At 37.7% G+C, this 17,093-nt stretch overlaps 1 protein-coding gene across 1 annotated transcript in view; it reads right to left on the bottom strand.

Annotated features, from left to right (window-relative positions):
• Nucleotides 1–3,306: 3,306 nt before the first annotated feature.
• The window catches only part of col4a3 (collagen, type IV, alpha 3), a 36,019-nt gene continuing 22,232 nt past the window's right edge, over nucleotides 3,307–17,093 (bottom strand). Inside the window, exons 24-52 of the mRNA XM_026282096.1 lie at nucleotides 16,869–16,939; nucleotides 16,519–16,707; nucleotides 16,228–16,396; nucleotides 15,993–16,085; nucleotides 15,799–15,903; nucleotides 15,504–15,598; nucleotides 14,087–14,237; nucleotides 13,804–13,917; nucleotides 12,884–13,051; nucleotides 12,700–12,789; nucleotides 12,459–12,593; nucleotides 12,188–12,286; nucleotides 12,030–12,119; nucleotides 11,794–11,933; nucleotides 11,539–11,665; nucleotides 11,351–11,431; nucleotides 11,124–11,225; nucleotides 10,993–11,040; nucleotides 10,722–10,907; nucleotides 10,310–10,440; nucleotides 9,655–9,727; nucleotides 8,497–8,568; nucleotides 8,074–8,199; nucleotides 7,889–7,987; nucleotides 7,379–7,573; nucleotides 7,085–7,262; nucleotides 6,831–6,945; nucleotides 4,153–4,325; nucleotides 3,307–3,931 (exon numbers count right to left, since the gene is read on the bottom strand). Of these exons, the coding sequence (XP_026137881.1) occupies nucleotides 3,865–3,931; nucleotides 4,153–4,325; nucleotides 6,831–6,945; nucleotides 7,085–7,262; nucleotides 7,379–7,573; nucleotides 7,889–7,987; nucleotides 8,074–8,199; nucleotides 8,497–8,568; nucleotides 9,655–9,727; nucleotides 10,310–10,440; nucleotides 10,722–10,907; nucleotides 10,993–11,040; nucleotides 11,124–11,225; nucleotides 11,351–11,431; nucleotides 11,539–11,665; nucleotides 11,794–11,933; nucleotides 12,030–12,119; nucleotides 12,188–12,286; nucleotides 12,459–12,593; nucleotides 12,700–12,789; nucleotides 12,884–13,051; nucleotides 13,804–13,917; nucleotides 14,087–14,237; nucleotides 15,504–15,598; nucleotides 15,799–15,903; nucleotides 15,993–16,085; nucleotides 16,228–16,396; nucleotides 16,519–16,707; nucleotides 16,869–16,939 (3,482 nt within the window). The 3' untranslated portion in view covers nucleotides 3,307–3,864. The remainder of the gene's footprint in view (nucleotides 3,932–4,152; nucleotides 4,326–6,830; nucleotides 6,946–7,084; nucleotides 7,263–7,378; nucleotides 7,574–7,888; nucleotides 7,988–8,073; nucleotides 8,200–8,496; nucleotides 8,569–9,654; nucleotides 9,728–10,309; nucleotides 10,441–10,721; nucleotides 10,908–10,992; nucleotides 11,041–11,123; nucleotides 11,226–11,350; nucleotides 11,432–11,538; nucleotides 11,666–11,793; nucleotides 11,934–12,029; nucleotides 12,120–12,187; nucleotides 12,287–12,458; nucleotides 12,594–12,699; nucleotides 12,790–12,883; nucleotides 13,052–13,803; nucleotides 13,918–14,086; nucleotides 14,238–15,503; nucleotides 15,599–15,798; nucleotides 15,904–15,992; nucleotides 16,086–16,227; nucleotides 16,397–16,518; nucleotides 16,708–16,868; nucleotides 16,940–17,093) is intronic.

Genomic DNA, 17,093 nt, shown 5'->3' on the forward strand with positions numbered 1-17,093 from the left:
TCTTTATAGAATCAGAGATGCTAATAAAATAGCCTTAATTTTTACAGACAGCCTTCCAAAATTGTTAATTTATTTATTTTTCTGACTATTTTAAGAGTCTGGTTGTAGCATTTAGTTAGAACAAGTAGAACTTGGGCTTTTAAATGTGCGGTCACTTTCCTTTAATGTCACATTCAATTTAAGCTTTAGGTCACCACGTCATAATAATAATAATAATAATAATAATGATAAATTATAAACTAATGTTGTTTATTGAGAATTTTCAAAGCCAAACTTAAAATCACATGACAAACATTTTTGCATTAGGTATTCAAAGGAGACCCTGTCCTGACATCTTGTGGTCAGCCTTAAGCAGTCATGACTTAGAAAAGGCAAACAAATGATTTAACACCAGATTACATCATTAATATTTATATATAAAAATATATACAGTGCACATATATATAAATAAACACGGGTATATATTCATTTCATCCAAAATATTATTTATTCAATTAGTACAATGTTACTACAAATCCAAAGACAATATTCTTTATTTATGGCCTGATGGAGTATTTAAGTATAAGTTCTCTTCGGTTATAGAAGAGACGTTATTGGGATCTTACAGTATACATAGACATTTTCTAAAAAATAATAATAATATTAAGAATATACACATTGTTATTCATATTTATTATCATTATTATTATTCTGGCAAAAACAATTAAAGGATTTTCTAATATACAGTTCTTGAGCGATTAAACATTGTAGTCAAAAAAGAGAGCATTTACTTCTACACTAAACATGTGCAACCCTGATTTTAGTTGCAATTATGAAACACATTATTTGTGAGTCATTTGGACACATGAATTACATTTTTAGCCAAATCAGCTTTCTGTGATTTATTTCAGAAAAATACAAGAAATATACACCTGACTGAGTGCAATAGAGCTGTGATAAAGCAGTTTATACAATGATGACAGTTTTCATATTTTCTGTAGAAGAATTGTTTTCAAGACTGCACTCCTGATTTCTCAGTTAATTTAGCATTGACACATTTTTATATGTAATAATTCATAAAAATTCCTGTTTACACGTGAAAGCTCCTTAATGCAAGTCTATAATAAGTGTCTGGTAAACTCACATTATTCACATAATGACTAAACATAAACACACGTTGTCTCTCTCTCAACATTTCTCAAGTTTCTTTTCCTTTTTCATAATCTAACAAATAGCACCATTAACTCTGAGTCATTCAGAGTTAAATATGAACAAGCTTAAATATGTTTAGCAAAACCTCAGCACCGAAAAACAGCTTTGTACAAGCAGTTTGGTACACTAAGAAACAAAACTTTGATTCTTTCTTGAATAAAGTCCTAATAGCAAGTAGATCTATAGTAAAGTATTTGCATACTAAAGTGGAAAATCATAGTCTAAATGATAAGCACACCTTGCTTACACTGACAATTGCACACACATCCAAAATACATAATCAGGGAATTACTGAATTTTAATTTATGATATTTAGGGAATTACTTAAAGGATTTGTATTCAAATAAATTCGGTGAACTCTGAAGAGACTATGCTTTTTATCACTATTTGATTATTAAATTAGCAACATTAGCATATCTGTTTATAGAGTATTACTAAGGAAGACATTAATGTCAAGTGTGTTAGTTAACAATTAATAATGACAAAAATAAACAAAATATTTAAACTTTAATTACTAAACTGTTTTTCAGTAGCATTACTAGAGTGCAGATTAACTATTTTGTTTCTGTTTTAAATACCAAATTAATAATATACAGTTTATGTTTGATATGAGCAATCTAAGATCGAATTACACTGAACAAAATCATAAACACAAGACTTTTGTTTTTGCCCCCATTTTTCATGAGCTGTTCTATGTACACAAAAGGCCTATTTCTCTCAAATATTGTTCACAAATCTGTCTAAATCTGTGTTGGTGAGCACTTCTACTTTGCCAAGATAATCCATCCACCTCACAGGTGTGGCATATCAAGATGCTGATTAGACAGCAGGATTATTGCACAGGTGTGCCTTAGGCTGGCAACAATAAAAGTTCAGCTCATGAAAAATGGGGGCAAAAACAAAAGTGCTGAGTTTATAATTTTGTTCAGTGTATTATTCACCAAGCCTGTTTCTCGATGCTCACTTGAATCTAGCCAGGATTTTCTAATGGCCTACTACTGCTATTCCCACACACAAAAGTCATTCATTATTAACTACAAATGAAAAATAGTTTAGTGATGAGAAATAGCTCAAATGAAGTCACCCCAAATTCTGTTACGAGTAATTTTGAGAGAAAAACACATTTATAAGTGCTGGAAAAGAAAAGAATTCTGAAGAATCATTTGAAGTGTAAAACACTGGACTGGTGCCTTGGATTTAGCAAATCCAAAATAAAGAACTTCTGTTAAATGGAATCTATTGTATTATTTTGTTTGCTAAACTATATTTGTCCAAAAGTCTTAAATGCCTGGAAAGTGTTTTTTAAAAAAAAAAAAAAAAAAAAAAAAAAAAAAAAAAACTGCTTCACCCATAACTGTATCATTGCACTCTTTAAAGGAATAGTTCATCACAAAATGAAAACTTAAAAAAAAAAAAAGTACTCACCTTCAACTTTCAGGATGTAGATGACTTTTCTTTTTTATCTGCAGTGAATGGGTGTCGTGAGAATGAGAGTCCAAACTGCTGATAAAAACATCACAAACTACAAGTAATCCACACAACTCCAGTCCATCAATTAACATTTTGTGTATCTAAAAGATGCGTGTTTATTCTAAACATAAATCATTAAGATGCTTTTATTTTATATCTCACAAACATGCAGCTTATCATTTCACAAGACATTACTTAATGGACTGGAGTCATGTGGATTATTGTGATGTTTTTATCAGCTGTTTAGACTCTTATTCTGACGGCACCCATTCACCTCAGAGGATCCATTGGTGAGCTAGTGATGTAGTGATTAATTACTCCAAATAATTTCTAATTAAGATTTATCTTAAGAAGACTCATTGTCTTCTTGCATGTGGATTACCTGAGTTTGTTTTATTAAAGACCCTTTTCTTTTTGAATACCAATTTGAACCTTTTTCTTCATCATCTTCTGAACTGGAATGTGACACTTATAGCCTAATGGATCATGTATGATCCATGTAACACTGACAAACAAAAGGTAGCACTTTATTTTTCAGTCCTGTTCCTCATGTACATACTATGTACTTATTATAGTAATTACTATCACTATGTAATAACTAGGTACTAACCCTGAACCTACCCCTAAACCTAAACCTACCCCATGCAGTTACCTTTTATTACCAGAACTTTCTTAGATAAATACACTGTAAGTACACTATAAGTACATGTTAGTACACGTACTGTAAAATAAAGTGCAACCCAAAATGCAGTGAAGCTCAATACGTGTTCTTCTTTTATGTGAAATAATCATAAATACCAGTTCATGCTGTTTGTTTATGGCCTCGAAGGTCATAGTTGGAAACGGTTATCCACGGCTGGCTCATTTAGCGCTTGCGTCCACTAGACTTCAGACATGCATATACTGAACAAATAAAACAGGCTGGGCCCATGGGCTACAACCCAGTCAAGTCCAATGGTAAGTCCAGCCATGCTTGAGGGTGAGTACATTTTTAGCAGATTTTCATTTGTGAGTGAACTGTTCCTGGACTGGACCACAGCAAACATAATGACAATCCCTCATGGGGGAGAACTATACATCCAGTTGTTTCGGGTGAAGCACTTGAGGGCTGACTTCACAGATCCCACTGATATTACATAAGTCATGAAAAAATGACGAATGGAAGTTCATAGTCTTTTACCAAGGTCACCACTGAATTAAAAACTACTGCTTCATACAGACCCGGCAGCGGCTGATGTCTTCCTGTTTTACTGGCTGGGGGGTTGGAGTACTGAGGAATGAGAATAAAAAAAAAAGATAAAGGTTCCTAATGTTGTTTATTTAATATAAAATTTATTTTAAATTCAATTATAGTTTATGATTATCTTGAAGAATGACTGGAAGAGAGTAAAATCAGATTTTTTGGAAAACGTTTTAGGCTACTTCTATTTTATCTAAACTAAGTTGGCAAATTGGATTAAAATACATTTTCAATCTTCAAAATTCTTGTACCTGAACATTCTGCTACCATCAAGTGCTGCAAGCCAGAAGCTGAAGGAATCAGGATAGAAGTTACATGTGCCACGGCCATGACACTCTATGAATGGAATCTCCCGGAATTCTTCCAGACAGGATCCAGGAGAAATCAGCGGCTGTCCGGAACCCTCTGCACCAGCACCTGTTTGCTAAAGAAAAAAATCAGAAAAAGCACAATTATATACTGTGGTAAGTCCAGCCATGCTGTTCATGCTGTTGTGGGGAAGTCGTGGCCTAATGGCTAGGGAGTTTGATTCCTTAATCTTAGGTTGTGGGTTCGAGTCTCGGGCCGGCAATACCACGACTTAGGTGCCTTTGAGCAAGGCACCGAACCCCCAACTGCTCCCCGGGCGCTGCAGCATAAATGGCTGCCCACTGCTCCGGGTGTGTGTTCATGGTGTGTGTGTGGGTGCACATTTAATGGGTTATAATGCAGAGCATGAATTCGGAGTATGGGTCACCATACTTTGCTGCATATCATGTCACTATGAATGTGAATACATTCTGCGAATTTATACATATGTTACCATTTACATGCTCAGCAAGGCTGCATTTATTTGGTCAAAAATACAGTAAAAACAGCAATATTGTGAGATAATATTAACTGTTTTCTATTTATTGTATTTTTAGATATAATTGAATCATGTGATGGTAAAATCGAATTTTAAGAAGTAATTTCTCCAGACTTCAGTGTTACATGATGCTTCAGAAATTATACTGATATGTTAATTTGCTGTTCAAGAAACATTTCTTATTATAATCCAAGCTGAAAACAGCTGTGCTGCTTAATAGTTTTTTTTTTTTTTTTTTTTTTTTTTTTTTTTTTTTTTTTTTGTGGAAACTAATTATTTTTATTGTGACCTTGCTAAATAAAAAACAAACAAAATAAAAACAGACCACAAACCATTTCTGGCGCAATATTACAAATAAAATGTGATAAAAATGTTTGTTATTATTTATAATAGTAAATCCTAAAACTTTTTTAAGAGTAAGCTTTCATTTTCATTTTATTACTGAACTTCACCCAACAGCTATTCTGCATAAATCATAAGAACTCATAGTGCTACATTAAAAATAAATAAAAACATGTACTTTCAACAATACACTAATCTATAGATACCTTTCAAGTAGTGCTGTCAATCGATTAAAAAAAATTAACTAATTAATCGCACAATTTTTTAAAATTAATCGCGATTAATCGCGATTAATCGCGATTAATCGCAATTAAAAGACTGAAACTTTTTGGATATGTAAATGTAAAATGTAAATAATTAATGTAAACTCAAGACAAAGAAACTATTTAAATTCAAAATATGATTGTTTATTGGAATTTTTGTTTAACTTGTAACACAGATTTTCTCATGTAAACAACATACCTGCAATAAACCATCAATATCCTCCAAATTAACTGTTGGCTTGAAAGCCATATTTATTACAGAAATAAAAACACAGGCATGTAAGTACCATTTGAATTTCAAAACAATCAATGCCAATAAAAAACAAAAATGATTTCCATGTTGAATTCTAAGTGGACTGCAAAAAAATTCCAAAGTATAGTCATTGCCAGTGCTTTAAGTGGGCCGGTACGCACCTGTACTCAGTACCGCCACTTCCAAATATAGCTCTTGAGCGTACCACCACCTCTCCGTGCGCCCAGAACGTGCTTGTAGCGTACCGGTACGCTCATTTGGACATCTGTTTTAATAGAGGTTTTAATCTTTTACCTGCACTGCCGATTTTCAGAGCGCCCTTCACAATGCAAGCTTCCTAATTCATCCCACCCAGAGCAGAAACTACATTACCCATTCACCCTTAAGTTATACAAGTGAATAGCGCATGTGTCGCTTTTCCCACTGTTAAGTGTCAACAACTCAACGTGGCCGGAGAAGGTGTGTGAAACTCGTTGTGAGTTATACTAAAGCAAAATCTTGAGTATTTATTGTCTGATAAACATTAAAAAATGTCTGCGGAGGTTGAGTCGTCCTGCAGCCCCCGCTGGCTGCTCATTGGCTGCAGCATCTTTTTTCTAAGTTCTAAACAAATACCGTAGACGGCAAGGCACAAATTTAGATATTCATTTATCTAATTAATCTATAGCCTATGCACAAAGACAATATGATCTTTTTGTCCCCTTTTTGTTTTAAAGCTTGATGAAGAGAGAGAGCGCAAGTTGCTGCAGCTGCGAGGAGGACAGTGATGCACGCGTACAGGAGTGATTGACAGTTCGCGGTTCTGTGTACAAAAAATACTCCGCTACACAATTATTTTGTTATTTTCGTTTAAGCTTATTAACGTTTTTTTTAAACAATGACATTTGAGTTCATGATTTTAATGTTGCTGTTTCTTGTGGCAGACTAAATGAAGAGTAATGTTTCTTGCGGCAGACTGAAGAGTAATCCGGCAGAGTTTTATACTGAAACTTTCCGTCTAAATGTCCTTCCTTGGTCTTATCCATATTTCTTTGCACGTTGAACACACAAGGCCACAACTGGAAATAAAAAAAACTGCAACCGCGTTAATTGCGTTATTTTTTTTTAACGCGTTAAATATTTCAAATTAATCGAATGCGTTAACGCGCTAATTTTGACAGCACTACTTTCAAGCTATCAAGATGTCTATATTGACATAGTTTGAAAATAATAGCTGCCTCTTACCATTACAAAGGAATAACCTTTCCATAGGGAAAGCCATCCTCTAGGGCACTCTGGGATCTCTGTGGTCTGGCTGTGAACTGCTATTACATTAGTTGGTGCCTCACACACTGAACACCTTTGAGGAATTGAGAAAAGAATGTTGAACTTTTGTTATCTATCCACAGATGTCTTACAGTTTAATACAAACTGACTTGCACCACCTCCTTAACAAAATTATATAAACACTACTGAGGAGACACACGCTCCACATTTACCTGCTGATATAATCAGCCAACAAACCACCAGATATCAAATCCATGTCGGGAGACTTCGGTGTGTCTGTAGACAGCCAATAGGAGTAATCATTTCGAAAGGCATATTGACATGTGTTGTTGGGATTGCACACAAGGAAAGGCATGGTGGAGAATACTTGCAAACAGCTTCCCATGGTTCCTACAAACACACAAATATACAGACTGTGAAAACCTTTGCTCATCTAGGTCTATTTACATTATGTGCATCGGTATGGACATGGGTTGTCATTTGAATGTTCTGTCTGTGTTTCATACCTAGGTCTTGTCCATGTGCGCGTTTATTTCCATTGATGAAGAGAAGCGAATATCCAGAGTACAAAAGCGTTAACCCAGGAGGACAGTCTGGCATAGATGTTTTCTGACTATGCTTGGTAAAATGGAAACCGTCTTTCATCCCAGGTGGACCTTGTGAACCCTTGGGACCCACTTCGCCTGACAAACCAGGAAAACCTTAGGAGACAAACAAGGTTTGTTTTTCACAAAAAATTAAACTCTTAAAAGATCATTAATGGAGCAAATTTGAACGGATATATAATACCTCGGAGTCATTAAACAAATGCATCAAGGTTTCAGAGAAATGGTAAGCAGCACAGCTGTTTTCAACTGTGCTAATAATAACAAATGTTTTTTGAGCATCAGTACAGCAAATAACAGCACAAGAGCATGAGAGACTTCTTTACATATCCAAAACCTTTTAATTTGTAATGTTATGGTAGTGTATTATGAGCTATATTTCACATAGAAAACCTTCTACTGTACGTGTACCTTTTATTCCTTTTGGGCCAGTGTCTCCTTTTGGTCCACGTGTCCCATTTTGTCCAACAACTCCATCTGCACCTCTGCTTCCGATTTGACCTTTTTTTCCTAAAAGGTGGGTAATGATGCAAATTTAAGATGAAATCATAAAACTTCAGAGAAAATTAGAGCATTGTGTTTTAGTGGCATTGTACCTTTTGGACCTTGTAGCCCTTTAGGTCCTCGTTCTCCTGGTTCTCCTTTTCCCCCGACTTGTCCAGGGAAGCCAGGGTCTCCTTGGAGAGTCATGACCTGAGCCACAACATCACACCCTTTAGGCCCTAAATATTAACAAAGAGTAGGAAAACGTTCACATTTGCACATAAACCAATACGATTAGACACTGGAGGAGGCCATGTTGTGACTACAATGTTTGTCATTTCTTAGAAAGTTCTGGGGTTTTTTCACAATATTACTGTATTACTGTTGCTTACACACCTACACTTTTTGGACATTTCAGGCCTGTAAGGTTTTGTGATTTCCTCATAAAATAATATACAAGATATGACTGTAACATTTTTATTTGTTATTAAAATAATGATAAAAATGTTATTTAGCCAGTGTATATAAAAGCTCACCTTTAGTTCCGTACATTCCTTTACAACCTTTTAGTCCAGGAGGACCAATTGGACCACATTTTCCTTTTTGGCCTATAATACAAATATAGTAAAACAAATAAAAAATAAAATTTGTATTTATCAATAGTCGATCTGTTTCATTAACTGAAGATTTCTTTATTTGTATCAAATTAAAATTTAAAGGGGTATGATGCTGCTAAAAAGAACATTATCTGGTGTAACGCAATGTGTTTATGCGGTATAAGTTTCAAAAAACACATTATTCCCATATAATGCACATTATTGTTTCTCCTCCATGTCCCACCTTCTGAAACGGTTTGACCGGTTCACTAAAAAGATCTGGTTAAATAGAAAGATTTGTTTATGATCTGGACATCAGACGAGACAAAACCAATAAAACCGATTGCAAACGAGGCATTTGTTGAATCCGGTGGGGAAATAATTACTGATTATAATGATTTATACTGTCTTTTTTATGCGTTGTGTTGAGTATCAAGCTGCGTAAACATAAAACCATGTCTGCATTTGTGATCTGAGAAACAACAAACAAGTCTACTCCACACTGAAACTCCACACAAAACTTGCGTTTGAATCATAACTGGCAAATTATTTAAATATAAATAATGTTAGTGTGAGCTATGAGTCAGAAGCGCCAGACTGTCCTTGCAACGTTTGAACTGCCCAACTTTATAGAAACAGCCTTTGTGCCACAGACGCACTGCAGGCTACTGTTTCAGGAAAGAGTCCTCTTCCTCCACAGCACACACCTGAATATTTGGGTTGGATTTCTCTGGAACAGTGTCCTCTTTTGGAAGTCTTTTACAAGGAAACACACAACAACTCCACGACATGGCAGCAGTGGCAACAGCGAGAATAAAAGTTATTTCTGTGAACATTTGGCCTGCTTTATGCAAATCTTCCCACATAGTGAGGTAGACGTGTGTGTGTGTGGGGGGGGGGGGGGTGTTAGAACGAGCCATTTTAGGTAGATGTGGTTGACTGTTAACTTTTATAAAAAATATCTCTTTGGATTTGAGACTTTAGTCTTTGCAACTTTACAGATCTTCTTTATGCACCAAGAGATTGTAACACTCCGAAGAGAAAGAAAAAAATTAAATCGTATCATATGACCCCTTTAATTTAATTTAGGTATCTTACCAACTGGCCCAGCATTACCCAATGGCCCCATGTCTCCTTTTGGACCCTTGAAACCAGGATCTCCATTCTTACCCTGGAAACAATACAGTTCTCGTGACTGGATCTACCAAGCAAACTCCACATTTTATTAAATAATAAAAAATAAAAAATTTGTGTGAATTATTCTTAACTTGAACTATTTTAACTATTTTAAATTACTTAAAAAAATTTCTAGTAATTTAAAATAAAATGTAAATATTATATGAAAGACTTTTGAACATTTTTTTTAAAAGTAGAAGTACTAAAATTAATAAAACTAAAAATTAACACATAAAGCTACAAATTCAAATGACTACAAAATACTAAATTGTCTAAATATAAGAAAATTGCAAAAGCAAATAACTACTAAGAATTAAATTAAAATTGAAATGAAACAAAAAACAAATAAAATATATTAAATAATAAGACTTTTTCTAATTTTAAAATCTTATATTTTATAATAACTATAAATGCTTTTTAGTTTGGTGGTGGTGGTTATGGTGGTTCCTCGGCAATCATTGTTACAGAATATTTCTTCTTGGTTCTGCAAACTTATCTAAAAACATAAAACTTTGTAAAAGTTTACAGTACAATCTCCAAGTTGAGTGTGCATGTATCTCCTTTTGTGTCCACTTACACGCAACCCTGGAACTCCCCGGTCACCAACACAACCAGGTGATCCCACAAGCCCCTGGGGCCCGATGTTGCCTTTATCTCCCTTTACGCCTGGACCTGGGTCGCCAGCAGGCCCACGTGGTCCTCTGAGTCCTGTGCTCAAAAATACACATAGAAACAGATCAGAAGACATGTGATCAGCAATTAATAGCTGGTTGCTAGGTCCCTAATCAAAAGAACAAGTCTGTATGTTTTTTTTCCGTCAACTTAGAAAAGTAATGGAACACCCCTCCTCAACAAGCTTCAGAATTTGAGGTATCATTCATGTCTGTAACATGTATAAAAGGGTGAGTTTTTTTATTTTTAAACGCTAACAAAAAGTATGAGCAATAGTAATCAGCAAGCACCACTAACAATAAAAGAGAGCTAATCACCTTGTAGGCCAGGTAATCCATTAGGTCCTTGCTCCCCTTTTGGGCCACTGATACAGGCACCTGGGGGACCTGGAAACCCTGGTGGCCCCATTTTCCCAAGTTGGCCTGGAAGACCAATATCTCCGGCTGGACCACAGGGTCCTGGCGGTCCACATGGCCCTGGGGGCCCAGAACAGCCTTTAGAACCTGAAATTAAACATACACATATACTGTAACAACAGCTAAGAAATTAGGATTTGTGTATTAGAACGATGGCCTTTCTCGGACATACCTTTCGAACCCTTGAGGCCAGGAGGGCCAGGAGCTCCAACTGCTGGGCCTAAAAAACAAAATCAAGATTGTTTATAAAGAATAAGAACATTCCTTCATGTGAGCATATGTGTGCTGTGTGTGACATCTTACACCCTCTGTCTCCTTTATCCCCCGCTGGTCCTGGAAAGCCATCCTTGCCTTGGTCTCCACGAAGTCCTGGTGGCCCAGGATCTCCAGCTGAACCAGGAACACCTTAAGAACCAACAGAGAACATCACTGGAAAAACAATGCAATACTGGAGTGAATTCTTACATTACATTTACAACTCCAGAATGGGATTGTTCCATTACATTTATAATTCAAGAATGGGATTGTACCTGGAGGACCACAGGGCCCTTCACATCCAGGTGGACCCGAAAGCCCATTTAAACCTTCATCACCTGGAGCTCCAGGGAGTCCTGACAATGTGACATTGGATAAAAGAATCATGCTTTCATGTACCTGTGAGAAAGTGATGGGATGAAGATAGTTTTTTGAGTACTGAATTAATTTCTAAATGAAATACCTGGAACTCCTGGTACTCCGGGTTCACCTCTTTCACCAGAAGCCCCTGATAAACCTGGGGGCCCACTCGTCCCACATATACCCCTTTCCCCCCTTTCCCCTCTATGCCCTGGACAGCCTGGCTCACCCTGTTTGAATAAGAGAAAACATGCAAGAGAGTGGAAGAGTGGCTTAAGGAGAGCAACACACTAGGTTTGAGACGGAGTGATAGTGTCATTTCTTTTCACCAATAAGAACTGAATTATGGAAATTATACCTTTTGACCAGGTTGTCCTGGAGGCCCTATCACAGGTGGGCTGGGTTCACCTTTGATCCCCTTTGGTCCAATTGGTCCTTGGACACCAGGAGTCCCAGTCTCCCCACGAACACCAGGTAAACCTTTGAGGCCTTTCACTCCTGCAAAAGGAAGACATCTGCACATGTGAAATGACTGACATCTGAAGGATCATGGTGTTGAAACAAGGATAGGTTTATGGGTGTGTATGAACTTGCCTGGAAACCCCATAACTCCTGGATCCCCAAAGCATCCATCTTGACCTCGATTTCCAGGAAGTCCATTCTGGCCAGCTTCACCAGGAGGGCCTGAAAAAGAGGATGGTTGTAATATGTTCTAATGTTGACAGCAAAGCTTTGGAGTTCAGAATCTGTACCTGGTGGACCAGGTCTGCCTGGAACTCCATTCTTCCCACATTGTCCATAATTGCCTGGGAGTCCTAATTCCCCTTTAGCGCCAGTTAGACCAAGAAGACCTACAACACATAAAAGATGTTGCATATAATGTCTGCAAAGTTTTGCAATTCCATCAACTGGTTTCAGATTACAGAAAAGGTATTGAGGAACAGGCAAACTAATTATATGGACATAACAGCTGGCATATTCATGTTGAATATTCAGGTGGAAACCAGATGTTGAAAGGGTCACCTGGTAGGCCACAGTCACCAGGATCCCCTGGACACATAACTCTTGATTCAAGTCCCTTGGGACCACAATCTCCACGGTCTCCTGGATTCCCGGGTGTTCCTACGTTACCTTCCACTCCATTCCTACCCATTAAACCTGATGAGAGATCACCATCATCATCATAATATGACCTATTACACCAATATAAAAAAGCACCTTAAACAAAAATCATTGCTGTAGTTGTATTTGTGTATGTTTGAACCTTTGGGTCCCTGGAATCCCCGTGGTCCAGGATTTCCATCTTCTCCAGGTAGACCAGTCAATCCAGGAATTCCCTCATCTCCCCGCATACCTGAAGGAAAACAAAGGGAACAATAAGCCTTTTTGGAGGAAACCAGCTTAAATTGGTTTCTGTGTTCTACAAAATAGTATCTCAATTCATGTACCTGGAAAGCCTGGTGAGCCATCCCGACCTTGGAAACCTTTTGATCCCCGGATACCAACCAAACCAGCATCTCCGATTAGTCCAGGTATTCCAGTCTCACCTCTTATACCAGGTACACCCTGTCCAGGTGGTCCAGGTTCACCTTGTGGACCCTTCGGCCCTGGCAGCCCTAAAGCCAAAATATGTCACAGTGAACATCATTATGGGTATCTGAATGAATTCTTTAGCCTGGTAATACCAGACTCTGCTACTTCACTTTGCTTCGTAGACAGAGTCTGGAATGGCATAATAGAGAAGCGTTTTCTCTCTCGCTAGGGGGCGCTTGTCTGAAGTTTAAAATCATTGGTTACCCGTAAGCCAATCAGATACGTTTAGTTGTGATGTATGTTATGCACCTGTACAGCCGCATCGAAGCACAGACATCATGCATCGAACTCAAATCTATGATTGAATTTCCACTGTAAACCTGTTGTTAAACACTCTTCTTGTTCTGGCTTCAGTTTGAAAAAGAGTTGAATGTTCTCCATAACAGAGCGAATTGCATCCCGTGTCTCGTTTCCCATTTCCGCGGTCGTTTCGGTTTTCGATTTCTCTAACCTACAATTTAAAACTCGGTGCTTAGCATCTACGTCACGGCTCTCAGCCGGCCCTCTGTTCCTTGATTGGCCTGGCTGTTTTCAGACCGGTGGCAAACAGAAAGCTCTGATGCTGTATCAGACTGAGTACAGAAGCTAAATGAAATTGAGCGGAAGTAGGAAGTCTGACGTAGTCAGGCTATTAATTCTTAGCCCTAAGTAATTAATTTATCATATAACTCATCCTGCTATGAGCTGACAACCACTCAAAACACCTTAGCAACCACATACCAGCACCATGTTATATTTTTGGTAGCTTTTGCCATTATATGTGGAATTTACTTACCACTGGGTCCATCTAGCCCTTTAATGCCTAAGGGCCCTTCATCGCCTTTGGCTCCTGGCGTACAGCATCCAGAAATGCCAGACACTCCAGGCAAACCATCAGGACCCCGCACACCTGTGTGTACATTTCTCAGTTGAAAGATGGACTAATAAATAGATGCACAGAGAGAGAAAGGAATAAAAAAGAAACCTATCGTATGTATACTTTTGTTGTATATATTGCATATTCTATAGGAAAGAATTGTGCTTAAGAAATTAATTGCATTGGCATGGAATTCACCAACCATTTTCTCCTGGTGGTCCATCCCTTCCTCTTTGACCCGAACATCCTGGTAATCCAGGGGGACCAGAAATTCCTGGTTGCCCAAGGCACCCTTCATCTCCTGGAAAGCCCCGTCGACCCTTGGGCCCTGGGGAGCCAAATGATATTTCACCCTGCAGGTGGAATTTTAATTTAATGAAAGCATAACTGTACTCATGCGGCTGTAATATTATTAATTTATGCTAATTTCACTTCTGAAACCATGATTAATAATACTTTGTTGCTAAGCTTCTAATACTTTTTTTCCTAAAAAGAGCATTTAAAATGCTCTAGATCCACCCCTGCCTAGGTGTGCTATTGAATAGCAAAATACCTTCGAAAGCCACGTTTCTAGCATTAGTAAAACCACATTTTTCCATCTCAAGAATATATCTAAATTACATCTTATGCTCTCAATGTCAAATGCAAAAACATTAATTAATGTGTTCATGACCTCAAGTTTAGATTATTGTAATGCTTCATTGGACGATTGCTCTGCACACTTGATAAACAAACTCTAGTTGGTTTAAAATGCAGCAGCTAAAGTTCTTACTAGAACCAAGAAGTATGACCATCTTAGCCCGGTTCTGTCAACACTGCACTGGCTCCCTGGCTCCCTATTAAACCTTGTATAGATTTAAAAATCTTGCTAATTACCTATAAACCCCTGAATGGTTTAGCACCTCAGTATTTGAACAAATCTCTTTAACCTGGTTTACACATAACTCACTAACACATTTCTATTTTTCAAATCCATTAAAGGATTGATAACAGGCTGCATTAATTAGGTTTAAAAATAATAACATCTATGCTAATATTAGTTTGTTTCTTTCTTATTCCGAGGTCACAGTAGCCACCAGATACAGTCTGTATCCAGATCAGCTGGTCAATGCAGTCAACCAGCTCCATTCCATATCCAGACCAGATGGTGGATTAGCACCTAGAGATGACCTTGATAGGTAAGAGTAGTAGATCAGTAGAGATCAGGACAACTAGATGAGCCCCAGAGACAAATCCTCCCCAAAAGACCTCATCATCTAGCCATCAGGACAAGGCCATGGCAATCAGATGAGTGCTCTGCTCAATCTGACTATGTTGCAACCTAAAATTAAACTGCTGGCTTCGTCTGGGGGAAGTTCATTTGTACTTTCCTTTTCTTTATAATTATGTCATTTATATCTTTCCTTTATCTTGTCATTGGACCTCTCCAAAGCTAGGGCTCTTTACATTCATTTCACTTTTCTTACAGTAAATATTTTAAAACTGATATTTGCCTTTGGCGATCTGTTGGCTGAGGTCGGAATCCCATCAGCACCACTCGTTTGCCTCACACCCTATTAAAATGGGCCATAACAGCTATATAAATAATAATGACTTGACTTGAATATCACGATCCTGACCTTTGGACCTGGATTTCCTGGTGGTCCTGGGGGTCCAGGACGGCCTACACTTCCAATACAAGATGGACCTTGTTTCCCTTTCACACCCTTATCACCTGCAACAGTAAAATAATTTGAAATCATAGGAGTAGTATCATGTGAAGTCACCAATCAACAACATTAAAATAACCAAGACAAAAAATGGATGCACAATCATGATTTAACATGTAATTTGAAACCAATAAATGTGTATTCTGGATTTATCAGAAATAACCTTTTTTTATGAAGGCTTATTGCATTGGTTTACATTACATACCTTTGGGACCAGTAAATCCAGGAGCTCCTGGCATTGATGGTCCTTTCTCTCCTTTTAACCCACTTAATCCTGGTAATCCTTGAGTTCCTGGACAACCATCATTTCCTAAAACACGTTAAATCAATTATTATCTATTTTACATTCTGTTCTCAATCCACTTATAATCTGCCAAGACTTTTATCCCCTCTGCTTACCTGGAAGTCCTTGTTGACCAGGTGGACCAGGCAGTCCAGGCTCACCCCGGTTTCCTGGTGTCATGTGTACAGGACCTGGAGAACCTTTCTCACCTGTGGGATGCAACTGTTTTATCTGAGCCTGTAATTTCTTCTTCAATTTAGATTAAGCTTGCTACCAGCTTTAGACTCAACACTCTATACTTAGTTCCTGGGGTTAAACTATGATGTAAAATCTCATATTTTTCATTCATACCTGGTTCTCCAGGATTTCCTTGCAGGCCAACTGGTCCCATACATCCTTTCTGTCCAGGTGCCCCTGGTCGCCCAATACCCATTAACCCTTGGCTGCCCATTGGACCTGGGCATCCAGGTTCCCCACAAATCCCTGGATCTCCTTGGTTGCCCTTAGGGCCTGCAGGACTCTGGAAAATAAGTTAGTTTCAAGTATGTCAGCATCTAAACTTGTGTCTTTAAAATAGTTTACACAAATGTAAGGTTTTTGAAGTTTTCTCAAAGGTAATGGTTACAAGTTCTAGGTACGAACTGGATATCCTTTTGCTCCTGGTGGTCCTTTGAAGCCAGGGGTGCCCGGCCTGCCATCTTGCCCATTTATCCCCAGTTGTCCTTCTGCACCACAGTTTCCTTTCTGGCCTTTATCCCCAAGCACATTTCTTATATCTAGGTCTCCTTTGGGCCCTGGAGCCCCTGGAGGCCCTGGAGGACCTAAGTAACCCTGTGCAAACATTTGAATTCTCATCATATTCAACTGTTCTTAAAAATATAAATGCATTTTTTTTTATATACCAACTGCATTATTGGTGTGGAGAAATTATAGTTTTTGCTGAGTAATGAGGAAGACGAATTGGTAAAGTGGCAGTATTCTGGTAAACTGACCGGAGGACCAGGTGGACCATCTGGACCTTTGAATCCTTGGAATCCTTTATTGCCTGGATTTCCTCCAACTCCTGCACAATGAATTTGAATTTGTTGATGTCTGTTATTGAAAATCTAGATCTAGAATGTGTTATAATTAAATATACAGTATAATATGCAATATCAACTGATACAAAAAATAGTTCCTAATTGTAATATTCACTGGATGTGTCATAATAGATCTAT

This window comes from Carassius auratus, chromosome 15 (assembly GCF_003368295.1).
Source record: "Carassius auratus strain Wakin chromosome 15, ASM336829v1, whole genome shotgun sequence".
Taxonomy (NCBI): Eukaryota; Metazoa; Chordata; class Actinopteri; order Cypriniformes; family Cyprinidae; genus Carassius; species Carassius auratus.